Source organism: Gossypium hirsutum, chromosome D09 (genome assembly GCF_007990345.1).
Source record: "Gossypium hirsutum isolate 1008001.06 chromosome D09, Gossypium_hirsutum_v2.1, whole genome shotgun sequence".
Classification (NCBI taxonomy): domain Eukaryota; kingdom Viridiplantae; phylum Streptophyta; class Magnoliopsida; order Malvales; family Malvaceae; genus Gossypium; species Gossypium hirsutum.
Window position 1 is genome coordinate 1,540,684 of NC_053445.1, and position 16,362 is coordinate 1,557,045.

At 32.4% G+C, this 16,362-nt stretch overlaps 1 protein-coding gene across 1 annotated transcript; it reads left to right on the forward strand.

The window, feature by feature from the left end:
- Positions 1-277: 277 nt before the first annotated feature.
- LOC107931321 (auxin-induced protein 6B) lies at positions 278-943 on the forward strand. The gene has a single exon (XM_016863190.2). The coding sequence runs from the start codon at positions 519-521 to the stop codon at positions 837-839; it is 321 nt and encodes a 106-aa protein (XP_016718679.2). The 5' UTR covers positions 278-518; the 3' UTR covers positions 840-943.
- Positions 944-16,362: the final 15,419 nt, after the last annotated feature.

The window sequence follows — 16,362 nt, forward strand, 5'->3', positions numbered from 1 at the left end:
ACAATCGATCTAATTTAAAAAAAAAACATTAATTTCAAAAGTAATAAATGAAAGGAAACGAAAGAAAGAAAAGTTTGGAAATTTTGTTTTGCTTTCGTTTCCTCCTAATTGGGTTAAATAAAAAATTTAAGCTTCCTTTGATTAAATTAAAAGATACATCCCAACAAAAAATATATATATAATTCTTTATTTTCTCCATCCTCATTTCAATCTAAATATAGAGTTAAATTGCACTAAACTCTTACTGTTTAACAATTTTTCTTTTAAATATTTGAAATCACAATATCATTATGGTCTAATTAAATCCGAAATCAAGTCAGATTGGTGAAGTAAAGTTCTCCTAACTATTTTTTTCATAAACAAAACTCTATCCTAAAATTTTACTTAAAACAAATCGAATATCTTATCACTTATTTTTTCTAAGCCAAAAACATTACTAAAAATTCCCCACCATCACTGCTATAAATACCAAAATTTGTAAGCCTGGCTTCAAACCAACAGTTACATACAAGTAGAAGATGCAAGAAGACAAGAAGGCGACCAAGGTGAAGAAAGGATGGCTCGCCGTTCGGGTTGGGTTAGAAGAAGAAGATGGAGGGCTTAAGCGGTTTGCGATTCCAATATCCCACCTTTACCATCCACTTTTCAAGCAGCTTTTAGACAAGGCTTATGAAGTATACGGCTACCACATGACGGGGCCTTTAAGGTTGCCATGTTCTACCGATGATTTTCTTAGTCTCAAGTGGCGAATAGAGAGAGAATCCAACCATCATCATCACCACCACCACCATCATCATCACCATCATCATCCTCTCACTTTATCTTTCAACTCTTGTTGAATTTCTTCATCAAAACAACACATAGACTTGCTTCTCTTCTAGTTTTACTTTTTTTTTCGTTGTTAATTTTGATACATGATTGATTATCAAGCTCCTTTATTTTACTTGTTTGATATTATAGCTCTGCCTTGGATGTTTTAATCTGTCAAAACTTTCAAAGTTTAAATCTAATTTCATGGTATCAATTTAACCCATTATTCATCATGTGGGAACCTTAAATAGGAATGAAGGGATTGTTTATAAATCTTATAGTTTCAAAAAAAAAGTTGAGAAAAATCATACAACAAATTAAAACATCAGCTTAAAAATTGTATATCTTTTCAACATAATTCGTTGGATATTTTCTAAAGTACAAATGGTATCATTATAGTACAACAACAGTAATTAATTAACTCAAGCATGGTGAGAAAGTAGTACAGTGATCATGTTATAGCATTATTTCTCGGGGATAATCCCTCGAATACACTACTCAGTATGGCACTCATCTTGGAGTTTTGACTGCTCCTAATCCTTCCATTTCATGTTCCAACTTATTAGAACTACAACAGCTATATTTTGTCAAAACTCAAAGGTGGCATTTATGAGTCTTAAACCTGCATCCAAAGGCATAGAATTCAGTAGCCTACATCTTTTGTCGCATGGGAAAAGAGGGCCATTAGATTGATTAGCCCAATTGGGTGAATAGGAATGCGGTGCTTAATAGGGGTGAGTAAAATTCGATTCGATTAAAAAAAATAAAAAAATTTTAAATTTCAAATTAATGGAATCGATTTATTCAAATTATTCAAGTTAACTCGAATAGGTAATTCGAGTTTCGAGTTCGATTTGTGTTGAATTTTACAATTCAAATAATTCAAATAATAGATTGGTGTAAATACTTTTTTGGTTCCTGTCAAGTTTAAAAACGAGCAAATTGATCTCTCTCAATAAAAGTTACAAAAAAATTCAAAATAATTTTTTTAAATTCAAAATATTTATAAAAACTCCAAAATTTATCATTTTTAAAAAAATATGAAAATTTCAAAAAATATATAAATGTTATAAAATAAAAAGACAAAAACTGAAGAAAATAAAATAAGAGAGCGAGCGTATTTTATTGATCAATGCGGATATTTACAATGTTTCTCCAAAGTTTATATTTATAGACATAAGAAATATAAATGGAATAGAACTCTACTTCCAATGACTATTAGAATTTAAAGTATATCAAAACTTATTTAGATCTTGATAGACATTCACTTAATAAAATATTTATAACACTCCCTATTGGATGTTCATTTGTAGATAATGTGCCTCGTTAAAATCTTACTAAGATAAAAACCCTGTGGGAAAAAAATTCCTAGTGAAGAAAAAAAAGTACATGTATCTATAATATGCATAATATGCTGCATCATTAAAAACCTTACTAAGAAAATCCAGTGGGATAAAACCTCGGTTAAGGGAAAAAAAGTACAACACGTATTTACTCCTCCTCATGAAAACATCACATACTTTCTCATATTCTACGTATTCAATCTTGAATACTAGTTTTTCAAATGACTATTTGAATGTATTTGCTAAGCATTTATATCACCATTCTTTTGAAAGTCATGAGTGATGGAAAATTTGTGGGGAAATATATTTTGATGTCTTCAGGAGTTTCAACAATAATCATAGTAAACTTTAATCATGATTCTTTTATAAAAACACAAATAGGTATTTTGGATAATTTCTCAATTTGAATTGTCTTAATTGCATAATCTGAAATTAATTATTTAAATAAGCAATCTTGCAAACGACAGGTTGCAAGTTGATAACACATATGTGATTATTTTGTAGGTGCATCTACCAGGAATCATATAATATCAAAATCATCCACATGGTGGGTGAGTGGGCTCATATTCATTTCAGAAATGCAAAACATTAAATCTCAATTTTAGCTAGTGAATTTCTAATAAGCAATTTTCATTGAGAACAAGCAACAAATGAGAATTCTTTAATGAATGTCCATATGAATTCTCAATTAATTTTCGCATCATATATGATCTAAGATGATTTAACTGGTCATGCCAAGTAATAAATGCATTTGTATCAATAAACTTGTGGTTTACTTTAACATGCATTTCCATCGTACTAATAATGTTAATATAACTTGTAACAAATTGATAATTTTATTGTCATTCCTTTTACTTTGTATCTACAAATAAGTACTAGTGTGACATTTACAACTGGAAATGTTAAATCAATGTGAAGTTCAAATCACTATTTTTCAGGTGTACAACAGGCACATAACCAATGACTTTTCATATATAAGTTTTCTCTCTTGTGAGTTCTCATCAATAATATTTTTCCACGTAATTTTAATTGAGAACTTATTTTGAATACTGTGGAGTTATACTCACAATCACTACACCAAAATAGGGTTTTAGCGGCGTTTTTTAGGCCTTTAGCGGCGCTTTTTAGCGCAAGCGCTGTAAAAAAGGCCGCTATAGACAACGTTGTTAACGTTTGCGGCGTTTATTTCTATAAACGCTGCTAAAGGTCATGACTTTTAGCGGCGCTTTTCCCACAAACGCCGCTAAAGAACATGACTTTTAGCGGCGCTTTAATCACAAACGCCGCTAAAGAACATGAATTTTAGCGGCGCTTTTCCCACAAACGTTGCTATAGATCATGACTTTTAGCGGCGCTTTTCCCACAAACGCCATTATTGTTTGGTGACTTTTAGCGACGCTTTATCTAAAAACGCCACTAATTTTGGGATTTTTGTAAAATAAAATTTTTCATATTTTCAGTCCTCCTGTAGCAACAAATCAAAAGCAACCAAATCTAAACCAGCCAAAAGCAATAAATCTATATAATATTTCAAATTAAATGAATAAAATAATATTAATGTCAATAAATAAAATATAATTCATATTATTTTTACAAAAATGTTAAAAGTTAAAATGATAAAAATATTTATACAATACACTATGACGGCGGATGTTGCGGCTGCTGAAACATCTTCATCATATTCTGAAGCTACTGTTGGAGTTTGTCATACTTTCTTCTTTGCTCTGCTCTGCTTCCCTCGTTGCCGCCTCTGCTTTAAGTTGTAGCTGGAGTTCTTCATATTTCTTTTGAACCTCAACTGTGGTCACTTGCATTTAAGCCATCTGCTCTTTTAACCTCTAAACTTCAGCTTGAGCCTGACTCCCCGAAGGCATGTATTGCTGCAAGCTGGATCCAAAATATTGGGTTGGGTTAACAAAAGATCCTTGAAATCGAACCCGACCATACCTTTTAGGACCCAAAACTTCAGTAATAATCCGGTTATCAATGTCTTCAAGATGAACAGAACTATCATTGGAAGCAATCGCTTTGTACTCCGCCTTTTTATCCTTTAGTTTTTCCTAAAAAAATAAATCACATAGTTAGGAATGCAATATATATTAAAAAAACAAGTGCAACATAACTTAACAATAGTTACATTACAAGCAATGAATTAAACCATTAGAAAATAAACACTATAAATAACTAAAACAAGTCAAATCGTATTAAGTAAACGTACCATAATTTCTGCAACTTCAGGAGTAATAGGAGATCCATCTTTCTTCCATGTGTAATTTCAAAAAGTTGAAGGCGTCCAACTTTTTGACCGGACGACAGTTCCTACAATATAGTAGTAAATATATTATTTAATGGAAAGTAATACATATTTGACTATTAAAAAATTAAAAATACCTCGACCTCAACTACATAAGCAAAACTTTTCGACCCGGCTGTGTGAGTGAATTTTTGTTTCTGCCTGCTACTTTTTCTAACTCGTTCACGATCCTACATTATGAAATTATTAGTACGTAAATAGTAAATACTATAAACCAAAATAATTACAAGAGTTTGGAAGTACGTCATACCTCGTCTTTCTTCGAATGCCAAAATCTAACCGCATCTTCCCATTGGTTCCTCAGCATACTCGGCGGGACATTTTGCAATTTCTCTTCGAGGGTTGTTTTTGTCTTATAATAATCTTTATTTAAAGTACTTTTATGGTCTCTCCATCTTTTTCCCAATGACTTCTTTCCATAAGTATCCGAGACCTCTAAAGCAAACCTCGCCTACAAAAAACACAAGTTAAGAAAGTAAATATAAATGAAACTTAAACCCAAGTATTACAGATAACATTAACATTTTGTTACATTAATATTATCGAGGGCTTGGTTTTTGTTACTATCGGGCATTTGACGCCATGACTCGTAGTTGATAGGCAACATATTTGCATTTCATGCTAAAATACCCAAGTATCCAGCTAAAAGTCGAGCTTCTGATCCAACAAGCTGACCAAAACTGTTTCTGCATACTTTGACATGCTCGACTGGATCTAACTCGTATAAATCTCTAAGTAGTGTACGTCCTCGACCTCTGCGTATCCCACCATTTTCAGCTGAAAAATGGTATATTATAATATAAGAATTTGAAAAATAAATCAATTATAAGTCAACACGCATGTAAATTAAATGTAAAATTACTTTGAACTTCTGTAGGATCCTCAGGTGTAATCGGAACATTCGAAGATACAATAGTTGTCTGTTGTTTACTATTTGTTTCTGCCGAGTTCGGAGCATTTTAAATAATGATTAGATCTCGTATTTTTCTTCTAGGCATTTTATATGCAATACACCTAAGATAGTTGAAAACTTAGTAACTAATTACAACAATAATAACACATATAAAATAGTTGAAATATATAATAAGACCAAGATTTAAATTATGATATTACATATAATTAAACAATCGTAAAATCTTACTACATCATAATTCGTAAATATCTTCATTCGTATCCTTACGAACCCATTGAAATTGTGTACTAATACTAGGGATATTTTCGTTTAAGTTTTGTTCTGGAAAGGGCAAAGTTTCTGATCTGTCGTTGATGCTATCTCTACTTCCACTGCCCATGTCAAACAAGTCTCTAGAGATGTTACGGAGTATAATGTACCAACCCTCATCAGTTGGATCTTTTGAGTAAAAAATTTGTTTGACTTGAGAAGAGAATACATACGGCTCATCTATCAATTGTTGTCCTGTGTGAATCAATCGATCGAAGTTCACCATTGTAAAACCAAATTGATCTTGCTTAATTCCACGAGCAGTATTAACATCGGCCCAATCACCTTGAAATAAGACAACTTTCCATTTGCTGTAGTAATCCAACTCAATTATGTCAGTAAGAAGTCCGAAATATTCCATATTTCCCTCGACAGGATTATTGTCTCTAGCACTAGCATAACTTTTAATTGAGGAATTAACAACTATTCCACAATTTTGCGTTCTCCTCAATCTCTCGCGATACTTTGTATGAAATCTGAATCCGTTGATGAGGAACGCACTATATCTTTTAACCACTCGATTTGGACCTTGAGAAAGCCATTTAACTTCGTCATTGACGTTCTTCCCACTCCAAACCTATTGAATGGAAAGTAAACTGAGTAATTAAAAATGTTATGAGAAACATTATTATTTGTCAATGAAAGCTCCAATTGCATACCGTTTGGCTTAACCATTCATGAAAACATTCTGTGAACAACTTATTGATATCTCGATGTTGTGTAGATCTCAATATTTGTTTGTACTCACTATGTTAAAAAAAGGTTCACTTTGTTAGAACATAAACAATTTGTAATTGACGAATATTTTTCCAAATTCTAGAACTTACTTCCGTAATGGTTTCATTGAATCATGGTGAAACAGAACATATTGATATGCTTGTACCTACGATAAATCATCTAATTTTGCAATTTCAACTTTGTCGATTGGTTCTCCAAAACTTTGAAACAAATAAGTATCGACGAAGTTATGATCCATGAGTCCAGCATTTCTACTAGGTCTGTTCAACCTTGTTTCAACATCTTCCAAATATCTTGAATAGAAGGTCATACATTCTTTTGCCAAGTAGCCTTTAGCAATCGATCCTTCTGGATAATGCTTGTTGCGGCAGTAAGACTTCAATTTGGATAGGAACCTAAACACGATATACAACATTATTCAAAGTTTTAAGTAAAGGAATATAGGTGAATTAAGGAAAATTTTACAAATAAATTAACACATTTCTATGGGATACATCCATCGATAGAAAACGGGTCCACCAAGAATTACTTCATGCGAGAGATGGATTATCAAGTGAACCATAATAGTGAAGAAGGAAGGTGGGAAGATTTTCTCCAAGTTGCATAAAGTCAAAGCGGCTCGATCTTGTACTTCTGAAGTTCTTGAACATCCAAAACTTTGCCACAAATGGCTTTCATTATATTGGATAGTTCAATTATACAAGACTCACCTTATTCGACATACAACATCGTAGAGCAACTGGCAGTAAATCTTACATCAAGATGTGATAGTCATGTGATTTTAAGGAATATAGTCTTCAATCTTTAACACTAACACATCGAGATATATTTGATGCATACGCATCTGGAACCTTTATATCCTTCAACACCATGCAGAACACTTTTTTCTCTCTCTTCGACATTGAAAAAATAGAAGGTGACAATCGATATTTCCCATTCGAAAGTGGATTGGGATGAAGATCATGACGAATTCCCATGTTGACTAAATCAAGTCGACTCTGAAGATTGTCTTTTGATTTTCCATCGACATTCAAAATTGTACCGACAATGTTCTCGCAAACATTTTTCTCAATGTGCATGACATCAAGATTTTGTCGTAAAAGTTGATGCTCCCAATAAGACAACTAAAAAAAATACTTCTTTTTTTCCACCAGTCCGCCTCATTAGGATCATCCTCTTCATTAGAATCATCATCAGCTTCATCATTCGATCTCCTAAATCTTTACGTGTTTGGCGGTTGGTTCATCTTCCCATAACTAAACTTCATATCCTCTAACATGAACAAGATTTCAGATCCACTGGTCTGCGAAGGAGTTTCTCTGAACTCTTCAGTACCGTCAAATACAGAACTCTAAAATCTAAATCTATGATTTTCCGGTAACCACCGACGATGCCCTATATAAGAGAACTTCTTCCCATTATATAACCATTGCAAACATGTTTGCGCAGCACAACAAGGACAAGCATAATGACCCTTGCTACTCCAACCAGATAAATTTGCATAAGCGAGGAAGTCATTAATAGTCCACACCAAAGCTGCACACAAATTAAAGTTCTCCTTTCTCAGTGCATCGTATGTCTCAAGACCATCTTATAAATGTTTTAACTCCTTAATAAGTGGTTGTAAATAAATGTCGATGTCATTCACGGGACCTTTCTCTCCAGGGATAATCCCAAATAAGATAAGGGAAGATTGCTTCATGCAAATCCACAAAGGCAAATTGTAATGAACAAGCACTACTGGCCAGGTACTGTACACAGTGCTCATGATCTTGTATGGATTAAATCCATCAGATGCTAGCCCAAGCCTCACACTCCTAGGATCGGTTGCAAAGCTTAGAAATTTATTGTCAAATGATTTCCAAGCTGCATAATCTGCCGGATGCCTTAGTAATCCACCATTAGTCCGTCCATCATGGTGCCACATCATCGACTCGGCCGTCTTCGACGACGTGAAAAGCTTTGAACCTTGGTATTAGCGAAAAATATCGCAATATCTTATTTGTCTTCTTCCTTGACTGTGCGCCATTTTCATCATCATTCCCATCATCTGTGTTTCTTTTCATCCAACAGGATTGGCCGCATATATGACAACACTGCTAGTTTTTCCGATCACCCTAATTCAACATGCAACCATTCGGACAACTATGAATTTTGTTGTACCCAAGACCTAAATCTTTTATCATTTTCTTCATATCTTTACATGAGTGAGGAATCTTTGTAAACGGAAACATGTCTCTCAAAAACTCTAACAGCATTGTCAAGGAGTTTCTAGTCCACCCTCCCAAAAATTTTAACTAAAAAAGACGAATACAAAATGACATTTTTAAAAATTTTGATCCTTCATAAAGTTCTTCGTTCATGTCATTAAGTAGCGCGTAGAACTTCGACGCTTCTCCATTCGGCTCTTCATGAGGTACACTTCTTTCCGGTTCGGTAAAAGTATTTCCACCGAGATTACAATCTTTAGATGTCATAAAGTCAGCTGCGAATGACTGCAAACCATAATTGTGCATATTAAATGCATCCCGCAACATCCCTTCCATGTCATCCCCTCTAACAAACTGATGGTAAGCAGTACCTGGATAAGATACATCCATCCTTGAAGAGGAAGTACTAGGCGGGCATTCTCCATGAAAAAGCCATTGTTTATAACCCCGAACAAACCCATCAACAATTAGATGCTCATATACAACTTCACGATAATGCCAGTTTATGTTGACACAGTTCTTACACGGGCAAAGAATCATGTTCTCTTGGCTTGCATATTGAAATGCAAAATTTAGAAAAGTTTGTACTCCATTTCGATAACCGTTGCTAACCCTTGACAAATTCATCCAAGACCGATCCATTTCTTAATTCTTGAAGTCTGACGTTGACAATAATCTGCACGAGTAAGTTGTTCAGTTATAACTATAAATGAGTTATGTAAGTTATTATATGATATATTTTTATGTATTATGTAAGTTATGTACTAAGTTGTGTATTATGTGAGTTATGTAAGTTGTGTATTATGTAAGTTATGTATTATGTAAGTTATGTAAGTTATGTATTATGTATGTTATGTAAGTTATGTATATTGTATGTTATGTAAGTTATGTAAGTTATGTATTATGTATGTTATGTAAGTTATGTATTATGTATTATGTAAGTACTGTAAGTTATTTAAGTAATGTATTATGTAAGTTGTGTATGATATTAATTAAGTTATGTAAGTTGTGTATAATGTAAGTTAGGAAGGTTATGTATTATGTAAGTTATTATGTTATTATATAAGTTATGGAAGTTTATATATAAGTTTATATATTATATATTATTTAAGTTATGTATTATGTAAGTTTATATATAAGTTATGAAATGATTGATAAATTTGAGTTATGTAAGTTATGATATGATTGATAAATTTTGAAAAAAATATAAATTTTAAAATATATATATTAAAAATGTATATAAATATTTATAAGTTATGTAAGTAATATATTAAAAAAATTGGTTATGCAATTTATGTATTATGTAAGTATATCACTTTTATACTTCTTAATTATAATTATTTTTAAAATTTAAAAATTGTTTACTAATAAATTTGAAATATAGGTTATATATCCATACCATATATGGGGTGACATATTAAAAATGTAGGTTTTAATATTTAAAAAATAACATTTACATTTATTTTTAAAATTATAAAATTTATTATTAATAAAATTGAAATATAGGTTATATATCCATATTAATATATGTTATATATTAAAAAGTTTTTGTCTTATAATATTTGAGTTATAATATTTATGTCCCAAATTGATTGCGTTTTTTGCAGAATGGTTGCGTTTTTTGCACGAATGTAGCAAACCTAAAAAGTTTTTGTCTTATAATATTTGAGTTATAATATTTATGTCCCAAATTGATTGCTTTTTTTGCACGAATGGTTGCGTTTTTTGCACGAATGTAGCAAACCATATTCCTTTCTAAGCTGCAGCAAAAAAAAAACTTGCTAGAGGGTGGGACAATTCTGTGTTCATAATCCTTTCTAAGCTACAACAACTGTTACCAAGTAAAAGAAAATATTTTCAGCAAAGAAAACCGAACACATGAGGTAGAATTTGTGATTTAAGCAAAGTCTAAATTCGATTCATAAAAACTTTAAATCAATTCAGTTCACAATTGAAAGGTTTGGTTAAAATTGATTTCAATTTGGATCTTTACAAACCAAAAATACTGTAAAATAATTGCAAATATATTCCATAACCGAAATTGATTCAAACACTTAGTAGAAAAATGGAGCAAAAAACAACTTGAATACCAGAACATTAACCAGGAATAAATACACTAAGCAGCAACATTAACCACAACTTGCAGCAAAAAAGAACTTGCAGCAACATTAACCCCTAACATTAACTAGCAACATTAAGTAGAACTTCCAGCAAAAAAGAACTTGCAGCAACATTAACCAAATACCAAATTAAAACAGTCCCAACTACAAAATACCAAATTTAAAAATAGTCCAAAATCAAATGTAAATTTATAAAACAAAAAAAAAATAAAGGATAAACTAACCTTCTGGTTATCTAGGCTTTCTATGTATTGCTTCAAACCAGTGGGAGGTACCAAATTTACAGACTAGATTGCTAAAACTAAATTGCTACAACCAAAATGGAAAGAAAAAACTAAGAAAAAACTAAATTTGTTCAACTTGATCAATAAAACAAATTTACATGAACTTAAGTGAATAATAAACTGTCAAAGTATCTAAATCAAAATATTATAATAGCGTATTTTATATATAAAATTTTCTTAAATTATATGAGTACTAACTGTATAATATAGTATACTAATTAAACCGTAAATAGAAAGACAAAACAAAGGTCCTGATTCCTTTAAACAAAAACAAATAGAAATACAAAACAAGGTTTAGAATATGAGTTAAAATCGTTTTTAATTTAGAAAATAACTTTAACCACACACAAATTAAAAAAATATATCAATACAAAAAAGATTTAGGCATTCGAAAGCATACAATTTATGGTCAAAATGTAAGACAGTAACTGCTTAAAACCCTAAACAGACTAAATTGGTAAAGCTAGAATTAACAGAAAAGAATTTCATACCTTTAGGAAGATGGAGAGAAAGTAAATCGGTTCGGATCAGATTCCACGACTAAATTCAAAAATGAGATTGTTTTATGTGTTCAAAAACCCTAAAACCATGGACGAACATCAATGTTAACGATTCAAACAAGTAAATTCCACGAAAAAGCTCACTCAAACATGAATAACCCAAACCCTAAACACGAAAAAAGGTGAAATGAAACTGGTTCATGCTTACCCAAAAAACATAATCCCCATGGTCTGTCTTCGTCTAAATGCTGTGAAGAATCGAATAACTAAACCGACGAAATGAAGAATCGAATAAACTAAAATAAAACTAGCAGCAGTTCTACAGGATCGACTCAGTGAATGACAGGAATTAGGGATGTGGAAGAGATTTCGAAAGGGAATTAGGGATTTGGAAGGGGAAGAAAACTGAATTTAGGGGCTGGGTGTGGGAAAGGGGAAAAAATGTGACGCTAAGCAGAACGATGACATTCTAAATAATAATTGTTCCTCAAACGAAACGGCGACGTTCTGAACATTTTCTAATACACAGTTGCGGCGTTTTCAGAAAAAACGCCGCTAAAGCTTACAATTTGCGGCGTTTCTGAGAAAAACGCCACTAAAGAGTTAAAATCATTTAAGTAAACGACGCCATTTTCGTACACTTTTTGATATATTTTTGCAACGTTTCTATAAAAAACGCCGCTATTTCATACCTTCTGTGGCGTTTTTGATAAAAACGCCACTAAAAATCAAATTCCTGTAACCAAACGGCCCCGTTTTATATACTTTTAAACACATTTTTGCGGCGTTTTTGGTCCAAATGCCACTAATGTTAAAAATTTTCAAATATTTAATAATTTTAAAAAATTAAAATATGATACAATAATATGACATTATTTTTAATTCTATTAAATGGGAAATTTGATTTATAGTGCTTGTATTTTTCTTAAAATTTATAGTAGGAACTTAATCCGTATAGTGTTTGTATTTTTCTAAAACTTCAAATTAGAAATTTAATTCTATGAAGTCAAGTTGTATTTTTCAAAAATACTAATTAATCTAAACCCTAAACCATAACCCCTATCCTGAAAACCATAAACCGTAAACCCTATTCCTTAAACACTAGATCATAAACCCTAAACCCTTAAACATTAAACCCACAAACCCTAAACAATAATCCATAAACCTTAAACCCTAAACTTTGAGCCCTCTTATCCCTTTAACCCTAAATTTTAAACCTATAAATCATAAACCCCTAACCCTTAACCCCTAACACCTAAACCTTAAGCCCTAACCTCAAATGATAAACCACAAACCATAATACATAAACCCTTAACCCATATCCCTTAAACCTTGAATCATAAAACATTAACTATAAACCCTTAAACCACTAACCCTTAACCCCAAACACCTAAACCTTAAATCCCAACCCTTACACCATAATCCCTAAACCTCTAACCTATATTTCTTAAACCCTGAATCATAAAACATATATAAACCTCAACCCTTAAACAATAAACCATAACCCCTAAATCCATAATCCCTAAACTGCCAATGCGTCTAAAGCTCAACAAAAAAAGAGGTTATTTTGCTTAACTTTTTTGCGGCATTTTTTGTAAAGCGCCACTAATGTCTCTAAAGCTCAACAAAAAAAAGACGTCGTTTGCTTAAATCTTTTTGCGGCGCTTCTGAGAAAGCACCGCTAATGCTTGATTTCTGCGACGTTTTTATAAATGCGCCGCTAATGTGCATAAACTTAACAATAAAACGTTGTCATTTGCTTAAAAACTTTTGCGATGCTATTGTGAAAGCGCCACTAATTCTTGCCTTTTGCGGCGTTTTTAGGAATACGCCACTAATATCTCCAAAGCTGAAAAAGAAAATGCTGTCGTTTGCTTAAAACTATTGTGACGCTTTTGATAAAGTGCAGCTAATGCTTGACTTTTGCGGCATTTTTTGTAAAGCGCCACTAATGTCTCTAAAGCTCAACAGAAAAACGACGCCGTTTGCTTAAAAATTTTTGCCGTGCTTCCCGTAAAGCGCCGCTAATGATTGACATCTGTGGCATTTTTCCTAAAATGCCACTAATGTGTCTAAAGCTCAACAATAAAACGACGTCGTTTGATAAAAACTTTTGTGGCGCTTTGGAGAAAGTGCCGCTAATACATGATCTTTTGCGGCGTTTCTTGATAAACACCACTACTGTCTCTAAACCTAAAAGAAAACGATGTCGTCTGCTTAACAGTTTTGTGGCGCTTTTGTAAAAGCGCCGCTAATGTTTGACTTTTGCGGCGTTTTGTTTAAAGTGCCACTAATGTCTTTGAAGCTCACCAAGAAAACGGTACCGTTTACCTAACTCTTTTGAGGCGCTTTTGGGAAATCGCCGCTATTGCTTATAATTTGCGGCGTTTATTTAAACTCGCTGCTATTACTCGATTTTTGGTGGCTTTTTTGTTAAAACGCCACTATAAAAGCCACTAAAAGCCTGTTTTGGTGTAGTGAGTTTAAAAAAAAAACTTGCAACTTTAGGTGCATCCAACCATAATGAGCTTTAGATAGAAATACCAAATTCTGTTGCTCATAAGTAGATCTTTCACAATCAAATATTTTGCTTTCAACCACTTAATGGGGATGATGACAAAAGAATATCACAAAGATAGCCACAGTCAGTTCAATTTAATAACAAGAGTAATCAATAACTCAATCCTCTCTTCTTCTTTTTTCATCCTTTCAAAATAAATATTTATAGCAATAATGATTCATATGAAATATAATCTTTTCTTAATTCACAATCTCAATATGATGTCCATTACAATGAATATCTTTTAAAACTAATACATTAACCATCACAAATTTTGTGCTTTTCTAGATATTGATATATTAGCTCTTCTGGAGCTTTCAACTAATTTTGTACTATCAAATATTAGAATAATATTTGTTTGTTTTAGTATCAAATAAGATAAATATTTTCTATATATAATGATAGAATTCATTACTACATTATTATATCATTCCTCAAAGAAGATTAACAGAAACAAAATATTTGGGCATACGCTATATATATGGCCAATAATCTTTCATATCACATTGATAATATAAGTTATCTTTACCCTTTGAAGAGTTATCTTGAGCACTCTCATTGTTCTTTTATTGATTACTATATTCCCACTTTTAGTGGTTCATGATTATATCTTTTATTTTCTTTATGTTTAATTCACTTTGGGGAATGCAACAAATCTAGTAGGACAGACTTCTAAATGCCTCCATTGATTCTTTATTTCATAATCACCATCACAAACATGCGTGGATTTCAAATTAGAGTCTAGATAAACTAAAAGACTTCCACAGCTTCTTCGATTAGATGGTCCAATCTCTCCATACATAACACAAAAAGATATGGTGACGATGGGTCTCTTTGTCGAATTCCTCATGAAGGAATAAATTCGTCCGTAAGAGTATCATTCTAGAGAACTTGAAGGGATGATGATGTCAAACAATTTGAGATTAACCTAACCAATAAAGGTGGCAGCCCTACTTCCAACAATGTATCCTCCAAAAAATCTCATCTAATTCGGTCATAGGCCTTTTCCAGGTCAATATTCAAAGTCATCCCAAACCTCCTACCCCTGAAGTTCTTCAAAGAATGCACCGCCTCCTGTGTAATAATTATATTATCTAAAATGTTCCTACCCATCATAAAGCTTGCTTGGTTTTGCTTTGTGAGTTTCACCAACAACGGGCGTAATCTATTAACAACCGTTTTAGTAATGATTTTATATAACACTATACACAAGTTGATTGGCTTAAAATGCGTAATCTTGTCCAGACGTGAAACCTTAGGAATCAAAACAAGTAGATTTCTACTAAGCCAAGTATCCATCGGCTGTCCTTCCAACACCCGCCTAACCAAAGAATAAATCGAAGGCCCAACAACATCCCACTGTGCTTGGTAAAACTTTGCATGAAAACCATCCACCCTAGGAGCCTTAAGAGGAGCCATTCCAAACATAGTACGACGCACCTCCTCACTTGAAACCACCAAACATAAACTATCCTTCTCCATTGTTGACAAAGAAGGAAATCTACCCCTACATGGAAAAACCCTATCAATAGTATAGTTAGTGGAAAAGAGACCCTTAAAGTACTCTACAACATGTTGTTTTAAAAGCTCGTTTTCAAAACACCATTCATCACCATCAATCCTTAGCCCCTCTGTTAGAATTAAGTGACCCGAATCCTTATTTAAATAAAATACAGTGGTAAAATAAAATAAAAGTAAAATTCCTATAGAATTATACTTCTTTTATTTTATTTTAAAATAAGGTTTTTTAAACCTTATTAAACTCCATCTATTTGATATTGATTAGAATAAAGTGTTTCACTCCTATTAGAATATGGTTTTACAAGCCTATAAATAGACATAGTCTACTCCTCTTGTAATTAATTCGAATTCGACATAGTGAATTTTCTTCTTCTCTGCCCGTGGTTTTTTCCCGAAAGGATGTCCACGTAAAATCTGTGTGTTCTTTATTTTTATTTCTATTTCTATTTTCTTTGCGATATATTGTCATTGTCAAAGTTATATTTCTACACCCTCAATTTTGTTATGTTTGCATCTAATTAAAGTATGACTATGGAAATACCGCATATTACGGTCACAGCTTGCAAGCCAAACCATTCTGGATTTTTGGAACCACAAAATCTCCTCATGCTTTAGAACCTCATCAATATCCTGTATTAATTTCAGCTCACAATTACGAAGTCTAACATAAAATTCGTTGAACACGTTTGAGTTCAGAAATCAGCTGTCGCTTAAGTTCGAATATGTTGCCGTAAACACGT

Coding starts and splice junctions, on each gene's coding strand:
- LOC107931321 (XM_016863190.2), top strand. CDS start 519: ATGCAAGAAGACAAGAAGGCGACCAAGGTGAAGAAAGGATGGCTCGCC.